This window comes from Vanellus vanellus (genome assembly GCF_965231255.1).
Source record: "Vanellus vanellus genome assembly, chromosome: 1".
Lineage (NCBI taxonomy): Eukaryota > Metazoa > Chordata > Aves > Charadriiformes > Charadriidae > Vanellus > Vanellus vanellus.
Window position 1 is genome coordinate 87407756 of NC_138905.1, and position 14803 is coordinate 87422558.

Sequence of the window (14803 nt, forward strand, 5' to 3'; positions counted from 1 at the left end):
TATCCTTCATTGTGGAGTAAGCATTTTTCATTGAGGTGCGGAAGAGGCAGAATCAAAAAATAAAGACAGATTTACCTTTTTTAACTGCTAAATCAAACCCGTCTTTTTGGTTTAACCACAATTTGTTTCGGGGAAAAATAATTTTCCAGTTTAATCCAGACAAAAGCCGTATGAAGCCTCATGAAGAGCAGTGCAACATTGCTGGGATACAGGGTCTACCAGGGTAAGATGTTGTAAGAGAGATGTGCAGGTATGGAGGGAAGGAGAACAATTGGTTTCCTTAGAGCCAGAAATTATTTGGTGTCTGCTTCTTGGTAGCAGGGTTTTTTTATCTCTATCTGTTTTGTGGTAGCAAACTGATTTCCTCCTTGCATGTTACCTAGTAATTTCAAGACTTTGGCCTGAGAGACAGCATCCAGAGCGTATTTGGGTTCTGTTTCTTACTTTGCCACTCAGAAGTTGTGACATTGAGAAAGCCTGAATTGTGGGCTGTTTTCAAACCTTCTGTAAGTGAATGCAGTCCCATTGACTGAAATGAAAGTTTTCTTCAGTTAATTGACCTCTGTTTCTGCATTTATTTGCCTTCAAAATGAATGTTTAAAAGTCCCCATCTCTCAGGAATTGGCTGGCCTAAAAAATTGGTTTTTAGATGTTACAATGCTATAGATTGACTGGCAATACAAATGCTGAGAATTTATGTCTCCATGTAGAAGAGTCATTCGGGCTTGATTCCAGCGTACCCAATCTCAGGCAGTAGTCTTCAGCCCTGTTCCTGGAGAACACTGCTATGTGCTTGGATAGTTCTTTCTGTAAAGAATGGTTTCCTGATCATTCAGCCTGGAGTATTCTCCTTTTTACAGTTTCATCCAGTGGTGTTTTTCTTCTGTGCCTCATAAACTAATACGTAGCACCTGAATAATATCCATACTTCCATTTAAGCTTCATTTTCCTTCAGTTATACTTCACTGATTTTATTTTTCTCTTTTCTCATAAATCATGAATCAAAGTTATTGCTTCTTCCTGAGGTGCCTTAAGTGACCTGTTTCCTTCCCTAAGAAACGTAAGTTTCCTTACGTTTTAGTGATGCCCAGGCTGCCTTTGGTTCATCTGTGTCTGGTGCTCTAGGTTCTCATTAGGGGCGATGTAAGCGAGAACTATTCCATCCTGTCCAGTAAATTTTTCCCCATCTTTAGTAAAGCAAATCAAATTGCACTCCGTTCCTTTTCCCATACTCCCCAGGCTGTTTTTTTTCTCTGCTACGCCGAACTTGATGAAATCCCCCATTGCTAGGTTTTCAGATAATTGCAGTGAGTCTGCCCCTTTTAATTACAACTCTTCTCTCCCCTATTTCAGCCAAGTTATCGAGCCATTTCTCTATATTGCCCGAGACATTTTTCTTTCTCTTGAGCTACGCTTCACTGTCTGGCTGAAGACATTGAAGTGTTTTTAATGCTCTGTGCAAAGAGCAACTACAGAAACAAAACATACTGGCTTTTCGCATGTAACCTACATTTTACCGTGGTATTTCTCTGGTGGGCTGAGAATTGGGCAGACGGAGCCAGGAATACCTTGCTTAGCAAAATTATTGTGCTGGATTGATCTAATGCAGTGTTGGATTAGGCCACATGCTCCTCCCTGACTGTGAGAGAAGCCTTTATGTCAGGTTCTTAATGGTGGTGGCGGAGTTTTGTTTGGTTTTGTTTGGATGTTCTCCCACTTAAGATAATAAATTCGGACTTGTGTGCTTTTCCTGGCTGTAACGCAGGCTCCCCATTTGACCTGAAACATCACATTTGCTTTCTCACCTACCACATATTAATGGGGAAAATACTGTCCAGCTTCAATAGTGTTGTACAATCATATGCTTACAGGGACAAATGCCTTTATCTGAAATGCGGTTACAAGTCTGTCAGCTGTGCAGATTTGTATTATCAGAAACAGCAAAAACTTTCCTGTCATGGCTACTGCCCTGCAGAGTCCTGACAAGGCAAAGTGTAAATTATAAAAGACAGAATTTGGAAAGCATACAGGGAAAATGGAATGGACGCCTTCCAAGAGACGTTGCCAAAGATAGATAGGGTCAGGACTTAAGTAAGAATACAGCCTATATTGTGGGACAGATTACCATTGATCTGGGAAACCCACTCTCACTGACGCCATGAAAATCTTAAAATCTGTGTGTAGTGTCAGGGTACAAAACAGCTGGGACTGAAGTCTTGAGGGGTGGGAGGTGTGGGTATGTGGTAAATACTGGGTCTGTGCTACTCTTTTTCACCTGTATCTCGGAAGTAGTAAATGATGGAGTGGGTGTATAAAAACTGCCAGTTCTGTATTATTGTGACCTGATTTCTGTTTCCACCTTCTGTTTTTTCTTAACCAGTATTTCTCTGTGAAGGCCTCTGTGCTTTGATTTGGGAAGATATTAAAACACTGCAAGAAATCTCTGACCGTTTCAAGGGAGTCGCGCGTGTTTTTTTGAGATGGTTGGATCTACAGAGAATCTTCATGGATTCTAATGCCGGTGTCAGCGCAAGAAGAGTGGCAGGAATGGGTTGGCTCTGGATGGTCTGCTGCTTCCATCTAGTCACCTCTCTAGAAGGTAAGAACACATTTTAACAAAGTTTTCTCTAGAAAGAAAAAAAAAAAAACCAACAATGTGTGTTCTTCAGTATGCTTATCCTACTCCAGACGAGCATTGAGCACGTCTTTCTATTTGAAGGTTGATCACTATCTCATGACATGTAAAAAGATATTAGCATTGTTTCTAGTGGGATGGGCAAACCCTCTTATGAAGGACCATTAATGAACATTTTCACTAGCTATCTCAGAAGTGACAGTCTCAAAGAATATTTTTTTTGCCCCGGGAATAGGATCCTTGTTCATGCTTTGCCTGCATTTGATTCTTGTGTTCCTGTTCTTGCACACTGTTTGTTTTGTGAAAAAATGTCTCGATGTTTATGCTGTTCTAAAAGGCAGCATCCAGTGGGCTGAAATGAGGAATTTTTGTCTCTGCCATCTGAACAACTTGCCTCATATAATAGATACGGAGAGAATGCTTTGCATTAACAAGAAGAGGCAGTTTGTGTTCAGCCAGCAGAGGAGAAGAGGGAGACAGCAGTGAAGACAGGACAGAGGAAAGGTGGGCAGGGGAAAAGAGAGGCGAAAAAAAATGGAGAAGAAAGAACAGATGATAGGAGGGAGGATGATGAGAGCAGGAGATAAGATGAGAGCTATGGGAGAGAGTTAGAGAAGGGCAGAGGTATTGTAAACAATCCTGTTGTTTGTTCCAAGAAATATCCTTGCAGCTACATGTGCTCAATGAACTGCACTGCTTTGTGATGAATGCTCATCTCTTGCATATGTGAAAGCCTCTGATAAAGGAGAGGAGGGAGAGGGGGAATCAAAGGGAGACAAGGAAGGAAAGACCTAGAGGAAGGGAAAGGAGAATAGCGTGAGATCTAAGAAAAAGAGGGTGGAGATTGGGAAGAAAAAAATAATGTTTTTTTTTCTTATTAATAATGAAAAGGAAAGCTTGTTAAAGCATCCTTCTCTTAACGGAGGCAAATGCAGTGGGAGGGAGTTCAGAGAGGAAATAACTGATGTAAAATTGTAATACAAATTCTTAAATCTCTGCAACTCTGTTAATTGCTGATTTAAAAATGATTTTACAAAGTACTATGTTATTCCTTAGTGTAACTGGTAGAGGAACTGAGATAGAAAATATTTTGCATATTCTCTGCAAATATGAAGTAACTCAGTAATGCCTGTAGGAACTGACAGTTTTGGAATTCAGTCACCACTCCTGTAAGCTTGTAGAAATAAAAGAATTTAGAAAACACTGTGTGATACAGCTTCACAGAACTCATGGTTGAATTGCCTGGGTTAAAATAGGACAGTAAAATTCTGCCTATGGAGATGAAGCTGTAAAGGTGCCCATGAGCTGAATTTCAACTCTCAATTCAGAGTCAGGGGATTCAACACCTTGCATCATGACTGTACTATATGGTCCTAGGATTGCACTCCAAAGCTATTTTGCATCTCAGACGTAAGTGTTTTTGTTGTGGTGAAAAGTCAAAGAAGAACTATGCATTAGGGGAAGGAAAGTCTGATGATAACTATATAGAAAGTTTTGCTTTACTACAGAGTTATACATAAGGAAGAAAAAAGGCCCATGGCCATTTTGTTGACTCGTTATTATATATAGTAGAAACTTGAGCTTCATGTTTCAAATTTAAGTTGAAAAATATAGGGAATTTCCAGTTTGGTCTTTAGTTTTTATAAAGTTTCTTAGCTTACTTGCCTCTAACTGAAGAGTGACTGAGTGGGAAAATCACTCAAGGTAATTTTTCTTCCAAGTGTTTCTCAGGCATCTGAGTTAGGTTTAAACAGTCTGAATGTAAATCCCTTTTTGTCTCAAACAAAGCTTTGTTTGAAATTTTCTAACAGGGGAAAAACAATATTGATAAAACCTTAATGTAAATCATTAAGAAAAGGAGAAGCTGTAGAGAGGGGAAGAAAAGTAGCCGAAGTCTTCAAACCATATTTCTATGCATTATGAAGAGAGCAAATACTTCTTATGCAGACTGCTTTTCAGGTATAAGGAAAGCAGTACCCTTTTACAGGACCTAATGGGACTTTAAACCCCTTCATGACTCAGAAGTAAAGAAATTCTTGTAAGCAATCGGAGATGGTTTTGTTGTTATTGTTGGTTTTAATGCATAAAAAGGAATCATTATGCTGAATTTATTTGATACAGATCTAGTATTTGGACACACAGATTTCACTAGGAATGAGCATATTTGTCCAAAATTTTCCAGACATGATTTTTAGACTAGAAAAAAACCTACATGAGAAGCATGAGGGAAAACTGTTTTGGAAACAGATGACATTTGCAAACTTATTATTTTAGCATTATAAAAGGAAACAAGATTGCACAAAAGTTTTCATTAAGATTTCATTTCCAAATGTTTATGGCTCTGCAAGAGTTTTTGAGGTTTTAGTTGGGGAGCATTATTTTTGAGATATGTGCTGGGTGAAAAAGATTTTTTCCTTTTTCTCAAAAATGTTTCTCAAAAATATGATAAAAATTAGACAGAAATTTTATTTCTGTGAGTATCTATAGATGTACATAATTACTGTCTACAGTTTATCATTTAACATTTTTGTAGGTTAAGCTTTTTGATTCTAAAAGTTAATGAAGCATAGAATTTAAGAATGCCTGATAGGCTACAGTCAAAATAGCTGAGAGCGAGTGATAACTTGGTAATAAACTAGCTCTTACTAGGGCACAGGCTTCAATTTTCTGTGGAATATTGGTTTTGCTTTGACTGAGTTATATGTTTACAGCTGTAAACACAAGCAGAGCTCATTTTGCAGAACTCATTACATATGTTCCAAAGGAATGGTGTGTTCTGCATGTGAGTGACTGCATTTATTTTAGAACAAGCTGGACAATCTTTCTAAATATCTTCTGGAAGTTCAAGATACAGAGAGAATAATTCTTCTGCTTTGGTAGAAACTTTTTGCATTAAGGATGTCTCCTTGGCAAAAGAGAATATGCAAGAAAAAGATTTTGAGGTCAGGCATTCTTATTTCATTTTTCCCCCCTATCTTTTCTATTAACTGGTTGTCATCTTGGGTTATTGGAAATAATGTATTGATTGCTCAAATGGGCTTGACTTTGAAGAGGAGGAAAATGATACTTTCCTCAAAGGTAATCTTTAGAATAAAAAACAGCATTGCCTTTTGGTTTATTATATACAAAGAAAGGTTTAAATGGATGTTATTTTACGTAAGAGGAAAAAAAAGTAAAATTAACTTTTTAATTCAGTTGCTTGTGATTCACGTGAGTTATTAAAATCCTAGCAAAAATTTTCTGTTATGTTCTTCCCAGTTCTTTCCTGACACTTCCCTGCATGCCAAAATCTTTGCCACGTGCTTGGAAAGCCCAGGGCAGAGGTATCTCCTGTTGCAGACATACAGAAGGTGAACGTGACTGAGATGGATGTGCAGCTTGTTTGTGAGGGGAGGGGTGTCTGGGTTATCCCATTGGTCAGTCTCAGCAGCTCCCTTTGATTAGTTTTCTCCCATAATAGACTGCTCTGTAGTTCCTCTGCTGGGACACCCACATTTCCAGGTATGTAGCATAGCCCTATGCCGAAACTGTTCACAAGCTGCAGGTTAGTCCTTGCTGCTTGGAGGCCAGTAGGACAGTCGAGGCTATTCATACTGCAACTAACACTGTTTATATTCAATGTTAATTAAAGCTTGAAAGAAAAGGAGCAGCATTCTTATAATATACAGTGTCTGGGACTTTCAGTATATGCTTCACTGAAACCTTGGAAGACTCAAGCTCACTTTTTAATGTTTATGAAAAAAAAAAAAAAAAAGGCAGGAAAACAGATAAACTGGCATCAAAAGTAGCCGGTTTGATGGCAGTGGAAGTTGGATAAGTTCTAGACTCAACATTGGATGTTTGCAGAATGAATATCTTTAAGCCATGGAAGAATACGTATTCTATTGTAGTACTAGGAAAGTTGCAGGTAACTGTTTCAGTTGATTGCTTAGCAAAGTTGAAACTAAGCATTTAATGTCATTTTTTTAAATTTCCTGATGTCTGCATTTCCTGACATCAGCAGAAGAATTAGTGCAACATGCTAATCCTGGCAGTTTCCCTAGAGCTTTAACAAAACAATAGGGGAGGTAAAGAGAAAAATGCAGTCATTCATAAAGCTTAAAAGCTGGGCTACCTTGCAAATAGCTGTGTGTTTCCATATCCCAGAGCATTTGGCTATCATTTCTGCCTTTCACAGATGGTACATAACTCCTGATTGAGGTGTGAGAATTCCTCCATGCGGATGACAACTTTGTTGTTCTGATAGTGTCAGCATTTTGCTCTGACATAGCAAGTAGTTAAAAGATATTATACATGATGGAACTCACTAAATACATATCCCATTAGCTCCAAACAGTTTTTTTTATTAATTGCATATGAGTACAGAAGTAATACAGGAACATTCATTGGAGGAATGACTTCACAATACAGACTTATCCAAGAAAAGAAACCAAACTCATTTGTCTCATCTAGGTTGGGTTTGTATATATTCTGTTATATTAGGAGGCATATTTTATTACTCTGTAGCTTTTTTTTTCATGTTAAGTCATAGCTGAACTGTAAAAAAGACATTTTTTGTTAAAATTTAACAGCATTCTTTGTACTGAGTAGTTATGAACAAATGGGATTTTTTGGCTATTTTTATTTGGTTTTTCACTTGTTTCATCAACTCGTTCTTGAAAAATAAAATACTTGTTACAGTTGCATGTGTCACTAGCCATTGATATATTGTTTACTTCACCACAATAGCTGTTTACTTTTGGAAGAACTTCTAGTGTATTTAAGACTTCCAAAGGTTTCACTGTATTCTGTCTCCAAGTGGTAGCCCCCATATATAAATGTATTTGTTCAGTTTCGTGATAAAAGGTTTCTCTCCCCGCACTCGAAGGAGTAAAGAGGAACGATGAAAGGCAGGGGAACCCAAATAACCTAACAGAGAAGTAAGCACGCAACTTCTCCTGGGGCTATTGCAGGAATGGGAATGGAACCCATTAAGATAAGTCAATGGAAGTGTTCTATGGAACATCTTAAAGACTGAGGGGGGTTACTGCCAACAGGGGCATGGGACTTACTATGGGATGTAGGGAAGATCATTTGGGGCTTCTGCAAAACTTAATGCGGGTTGTGTAGGAGAGGAACCATTGGTGAGGAAAGGGAGTGACCAAGGTTGTTTAAGGGAGGATCAAGTGTGAGAAAATTTAAAGAGGCTGCTGGCCAGTATGCCTGTCAGGTCTTGACCTGCAGCTGATCACCACAGTCTATCCTATCTTCTTATTAAATGCAATTTTTCACTATTTACCTGGGTGAGGGGGCTTTATTTTGTGTGTATGTTTGTATATGGACATTTAAATGCCAGCAACTGGAGTTGAACCACAGGTCATAGGGACCCACGTGGCAGTGCTGCCAGCAACTGGAGAGTCTGGAATGGATGATAATCGAGTGCCAGGAAGTCAAGTTTGACCACAGGTCATAGGATCTGCGCATCTGTCATGTCAGCAACTGGAGCGAGCAAGCTTATATGAGTGAGCCTGTGATCTCTAGCAAATACCGAGCCAGATTAGCTGGTTAGTAGAGTAAGTGGATTGGGAAGCCAGGGAGAGGCCAGAGAGTCTGAGGGATGAATGAGATACCTATTTGTCTCTGGGAGCGAGACAGCTGGAGGAGCAATCTACTTGAGGGTATTAGGAGGTCCGGACCAGCTACTGGGAAGACCATAAGTTCTGGGGGTTCTTTGAGAGTCCTATCTGTATACTGTGTATCTCTATGCAATTGGAGACAGGATGATCCAAGGGCCAGATCCTGGGTAGGTTAAGTGTCTAAGGCGAGTTACAGGAGTGATCCATAGTGTGTGTAGCTGTGAATGTGTTTGTATGTGCAAGAGGGGTTCGGTGGAGTGGGGCAGCACTACAGCAACTGGCTGTGAGCCTTGGGGGCTCATGTCCAAGTGCCAGCAACGTAGGAGAACAAGAATCCGGGGCCAGCTACTGGGTAGACTGCATGCCTAAATCCAGTTAGAAGATCCATAACTTGCCTCTGTGTGTGTGTGAAGGCATGTGGGTGGCTTGAAGGAGGATGGAGCCAGGCTCTTTTCAATGGTTCCAAGTAACAGGACGAGGGGCAGTGGGCACAAGTTAGAACACAGGAAGTTCCATTCAAATACATGGAAAAACTTCTTTACAGTGAGGGTGACAAAGCACTGGAAAAGGCTGCCCAGGGAGGTTGTGGAGTCCCCTTCCCTGGAGATTTTCAAGACCCGCCTGGATGCAGTCCTGAGTAATGTGCTCTGGGCAATCCTGCTTTAGCAGGGGAGTTGGACTAGATGATCTCTAGAGGTCCCTTCCAACTCTGATAATTCTGTGTGATTCTGTGATTCTATGTATCAGTGAATGAGGGTGTCTGAATACTAGGAATAGGAGTGGGGCCGCAAGCTTCAGGACCACAGACCCAGAGGTCAGCTAGTGGAGACTGAGTGTTTAAGAACAGTTATTGCAGGCATCCGTATTGTATATAAATGCATGTATATTTCCCACTAACAGACCTTCATCCTGACCAGCCAGAAAGGGGAGCAGAATGAGGCCGTTAGTGGTGCTATTTCTGTTTGCATGACTGGTGAGTGTTTCTGTCTGTGTTGATCTTCGTGGCTGGCCATTTGTATATGTGCAGTGCCTACATGTATTTGTGTGTGTGCCTGTTGGGAATACCCACTCAACCTTGCTATTGATTGGACCTGCGGACAGGGAACTACAGCAGCCTTGCTTATGTAAGGTTACTGGATTGGGCAACCCCTAAAAATATTTTTGCACAAACCCAGAGCATTCTTTCTCTTTCCAGCCCTTATAGAGAGCATTTGCAGTCTTCCTACATGTTCACGTTCAAGGCAGGATAAGCGCAGTAATATTTCAGTTCTTTTTAAGAGTTGTGTTGAGCCAGGGAGCTTTGCTGCTCGGGGCATTCAGCTGCACAGCAAAGCAAACTCTGAATGTTACCTTTTACCCTTCTGCTCTTTGCCTTATCTACCAATGTACATGTACAATTGGATGTATTCAGAATTGAACTGGACAAGGCCTTGAGCAACCTACTGTAACCTACTCTAGGCTGGCCTGCAGAGGGGTGTTGATCAAGATGACTTCTATACCTCTTTTCCAGCATGTTCCATTGTGTGATTCTATGGTCTGGTCATTCTTAGCACCAGCTTCTCATCCCACAGGTAAAAATATTCTTTCACTGTCTTCTCAGGATCAACTTTCTTCTCAGTGGCTATAGTTTGCCTAGGCCTGGGTTGTATAATTCCCTCTTGCATCACTCTACTGTTACGACACTGAGGACAAGTGCTCTTCGATACAGAAAACTGTTAAGTCATCTCTGCAATCCAGAAAGCTGTTAGTCCATCTCTGCCTTCACGAAGTCTGTTCAACGGTCATTCATCCTTGGGTGAATTGTCATCCTCTTGCATCAGGAGAACATTTTGCCTGTAACACAAGCACCAAAGTGTCTAACCAAAATCTAAAAATCATTACCATGTCTTTTCTGAACAGCCTGATGTGTGATAGCAACTTCCAACCTCTGCCCAATTGATCTTGATGTCCACATTATAGTATAGTGCAGCCCATGAGTTGGGTTTGTGGCATAAGTATAGGCTGGTACCAGCATAAGTCTATGGGACTTTTTTTCACCCTTTCTGGCCTGCAAGAACAGAGGTCATTAAAATGAGAGTGTAGTTAATCCTGAATTTTGTTTTACGAAGAGTATAATGAATCCATTTGACCCTGCCGTAAAAGATGATGGTTTTTTTTTAGTTTATGGAAGAGAAATACAGAAGAATCTCTCATCAGCAATTTTTCTTTTCTTTGTACTAAGATAGCAGTCTTAATAAGAAATTGGAATCTCATTCTTCAAAAATGTAAGATTAAAGCAGAAGTCAAAGACGAATTGTTATCATTTTCTGTGTTTAAAAGCCTATGTATTGCTCAAATTATCCCTCATTTTTAATCCAGAGTGGAATATTGTTCTGTCAATACTCTGAGGTCACATCAATAAGTGTTGTCTCTAGCAGGACCAGGGGCTGGTCTGGGCCTGGGTCTGGTCTGATATTGCAAGACCCTTGATTTTGAGCAAGATAGAAAGGGTATAAGCCATTTTTCTTCCAGGTTGGTAAATTCAGCTGATTGATTGCTATCTGCACTGAAGAGCAGCAGAATACTGGTCTGGCCCAGCACATTGAGTATGTGGAATGCTACATCAGTACTAATAAAGTGGCAGAGTGAAGATTTATACCAGTCATTCATACTGTTAAATTATTAGCACAGTCATGGGTTTGGCCCATGCCAACTACACTTCTAAACAGCGTCTAGGTGTAGGTGAGAGGTTAGGAATGACCGAGGACCATTCCTGAGAGATGGTTTGGATGCAACCGTGCGCTTCTGTGGAGCTGGAGTTTTTAGCCATGTGAACATGAGCCATACTGTGCCTTCTGTCCTCAGAATTAGAGAGCAGTCTAACAGCTTGTTAGATTTATGAGTGTGCATGCAGCTAGCATGACTGGGGATCTGATTCAAGGCATACAACCAGTAGGAGAGGGCGAAAAAGCAGAAAAATAATGAGGGACTTTTGACCGTAGGTCACCAAATAAGATTTATGCACACAACATTCTTGCCTACTTTCCTTATTTTTCTAATGCTTCCTGACTTAAAATATTCACTGTGAGAGGGGCAGTTCTGTCTGTTTTGGGCTGCCTGTATCTGTTTGCCTGTGAAATATTCATGTGCTTGATAAAGATTACCTTCCTCACTGGTGAGAAGAATGGAGAATTTGCTTCCTGCTAGTCATGGCAGAGCCCAGGCTGCTAAGCCTCTTTTTCTCTAAACTAGACAAACCCAGTGTCCTTGTCCACTCCTTATAGAACATTCCTTTTCTCTCTTCTCCTTTCCTTTCTCACCTTTTATCTGCCTTTCCATGCCCAGATTAACTTTTCTCTACTTTATTTTCTCCTAGAGTTTCCATGGGGTAGTTGCGTTATACTTTGGTAAATGGGAGACTAAAACCTGATTAGAAAAAAAGTTATTTCTTTGTTAAAAAATGACCTTGTATATTATTCCAGCATATCCAAGCTGTGTTTGAGAACCCAGTGACAAAGTCCTGACATGACTGAGTGCAACCCCTGTGCCAGACTGTGCAATTGAGATAGTAACGTGCGTGGGGGAATGCCAAGTCCCTCTGCTGCCAGGAGAGCCCAGACATAGGCCTTTCACAGATGTTTTACCACTCAGAGGAGCCATCTGAGCTGATCTGTCCTCAAGAACTGAGCTGCTCAGCACTTCTGAGGTTTGTTAGGCAATTTTAGTGGGGTTGTGCTTTAGCTGTAACCAGTAGCTCTTTCCAGTTCTGGCAAGCCAACCCAGATATTTTGCACTGCTTTTGAAGCAAGGAACTGCACTGGCTCCTCAGGAAGGTCTAAGAAATACATGATCTCCTGTAGGAATATAGGGAACATCAATTCAGGTGCATCGATGAAGCCTGAGGTCTGGATAAACTTGCTTACTTCATCATGTCTGCTTTAGGATAAATCTAGTCTTTCCTTTCTGCTGATTAATGTGGAGTGAATCCCCAGGGGCACTGGTAGGGGCAGCGAAGTCAGCAATCCATAATTTGAACTACTGGGGATCTCTCCTGCGTAAAACATTGGACTATCATATCATTAAACCTTTGCAAAGGGAATAATGAATCCTGTTTGTAAATAAGCTGGATGTTCCTGTTGGGGTTTCATATTGTCTGTTTGGTTTGGGATTATTTTTTTTTTTTAAACAAATCAAGAAGACAGAAAAATGAAAATCAAAATAAGCAAACAAAAGAGATTGACTTCCCAGAATTTAAGAAAAAGCAGTCAATTTGTGCAGTATGTATCAATTCATGTAAATACCTGTTTGACAGAGTCTTTTTCTTCCCCTATGTCCTCACTAAAAATGTACACAGAAAAGTGCACATGCTTGCATACCAGTAACTTCCAGGGTGGTCTCAGACCTTGACGTTCACTTCTGAAGAATACTATCTGTATAGTTTGCACTTTCACAATCTCTTCTGTATTTCTTTGTACCTGAACAGAGAATAACATCTCCAAGAGCAGTCAAGTTTAGTACCTGTGTCTAGTGGTAAATTCAATAACAATGGAAAGGCAGACTAGTTGTGGGAATAAACTAGGCCTGTGCAGTTCTGCACGTACCCTACTCCTGAGCAGTATAATGCAAAAGGCTATTTAATATTGATTTTCTGATAAAACTGGGACTTGTACACAGACTTGCAGCCTAATGCCCAGCTCCAGAGCAAGGTGAATCCATTACAGGTTCATCATCCTAAATTCCCACAGAAGATTGGTTCCAGAGCTGGAAACAAAAGTATCTTGGTGTTGTGCCCGTATTTATGTCTGCAAATAAAATGGGTGACCATGGTCCTGAGGAGACTGGTGTGCATTCATATAACTTGTCTCTCTGTCCCACCCTTTCCTTTCCAAAAAGAGGGTGGCCTGATCTGTACTGCTTATTATGGTAACTCTGCTCCCTGCTGTCAGTGTGCTTACACTTTGCCTTGGGAAAGTTTTCATTGGCCAGAATATTGCCAAGCAACTTGCTAACCATGAGTTAGTATGATTACATGCACAGTGCCTCTGCCCTTGTCTTGGCTGTGTTTAGTTTAGTAGTATGGACGTAGCCTGTCATATTTAATCTCAAAACATGAATGTATATTCTGGATGTATGGAAGCCTTCTACAAGGCATGGTTTGGGTTGTTTTGTTTTTTTTTTTTAAGACAATCTTGTGAGGGACAGATGAGATTTTAGTCTGACTTGGAAAAGCACAAAATACTTTTATTTATTTATTTATTTTTTAATATAAACAGAAATACTTCTGGATACAACAGGAGAGACCTCAGAGATTGGCTGGACCACTCACCCTTCTGATGGGGTAAGCATTTCCCTTGTCATCTTCTTGACCACATCTCTGTTGGGAAGGCATGCATGCATCTGATGAAGAAAGGGAAACTGGAATCAGTGAGACTTGTTTCATGGATGTTGTACATATGAACAATTTGAACATGGTACGTTGTGCAAATCCAGATTGGTAAGAGTGGAGGATACTAGGTGTGATATTATTGCCACGTTCTTACCCTCTTCCTTCCACCTTCCTTCAGAAATACTCATGAGGTCTCCAGCCATCACTGCACACAGACTAAAAAGAACAGATCAGAATATAGAATAGAATAGAATAGAATAGAATAGAATAGAATAGAATAGAATAGAATAGAATAGAATAGAATAGAATAGAATAGAATATTTCAGTTGGGAGGGACCTACAACGATCATCTAGTCCAACTGCCTGGTCTCTTCAGGGCTGACCAAAAATTAAAGCATGTTTTTAAGGGCATTCTCCAATTGTCTCTTAAACACTGACAGGCATGGGGCATCAGCCACCTCTCTAGGAAGCCTGTTCCGGTGTTTGACCAACCTCTCAGTAAAGAAATGTTTCCTAATGTCAATTCTGAACCTCCCCTGATGCAGCTTTGAACCATTCCCATGCGTCCTATCACTGAATACCAGGGAGAAATGAGCAACTCCCTCTCCACGTCCCCTCCTCAGGAAGCTGTAGAGAGCAATGAGGTCACCCCTCAGCCTCTTTTTCTCTAAACTAGACAAACCCAGTGTCCTTGTCCACTCCTTATAGAACATTCCTTCCAGCCCTTTCACCAGCTTTGATGTCCTCCTCTGGAGGCATTCAAGGACCTTAACATCCTTCTTAAAGTGTGGGGCCCAGAACTGCACACAGTGCTCAAGGTGAGGCCACACCAACACTGTACACAGTGGGGTAATCCCCTCTTTTGACTGGCTGGTGATGCTGTGTTTGATGCACCCCAGGCTGTGGTTTGCCCTCTTGGCTGCCAGGGCACACTGCTGACTCCTGTTGACCCTGCTGCCCGCCAGCACCCCCAGGTCCCTTTCTGCAGGGCTGCTCTCCAGCCATGCCTCTCTCCGTTTATACTTGTATCTGGCATTCCTCTGTCCCAGGTGCAGAATCGAGCATTCATTCTTGCTACATTTCAGCCATTGATGATCGCCCAATGCTCCAGTCTATCTAGACCCCTCTGCAAGGCCTCTTGTCCTTCAAGAGAGTCAACAGCACCTCCCAGTTTGGTATCATCAGCAA

At 40.9% G+C, this 14803-nt stretch overlaps 1 protein-coding gene across 1 annotated transcript in view; it reads left to right on the forward strand.

The window, feature by feature from the left end:
* Nucleotides 1-2505: 2505 nt before the first annotated feature.
* LOC309686786 (ephrin type-B receptor 5) overlaps nucleotides 2506-14803 on the forward strand; it is a gene marked incomplete at its 5' end in the record, with an annotated part of 60289 nt that continues 47991 nt past the window's right edge. The window contains 2 exons of the mRNA XM_082499554.1: nucleotides 2506-2599; nucleotides 13503-13567. Coding sequence (XP_082355680.1) covers nucleotides 2506-2599; nucleotides 13503-13567 — 159 coding nt within the window. The remainder of the gene's footprint in view (nucleotides 2600-13502; nucleotides 13568-14803) is intronic.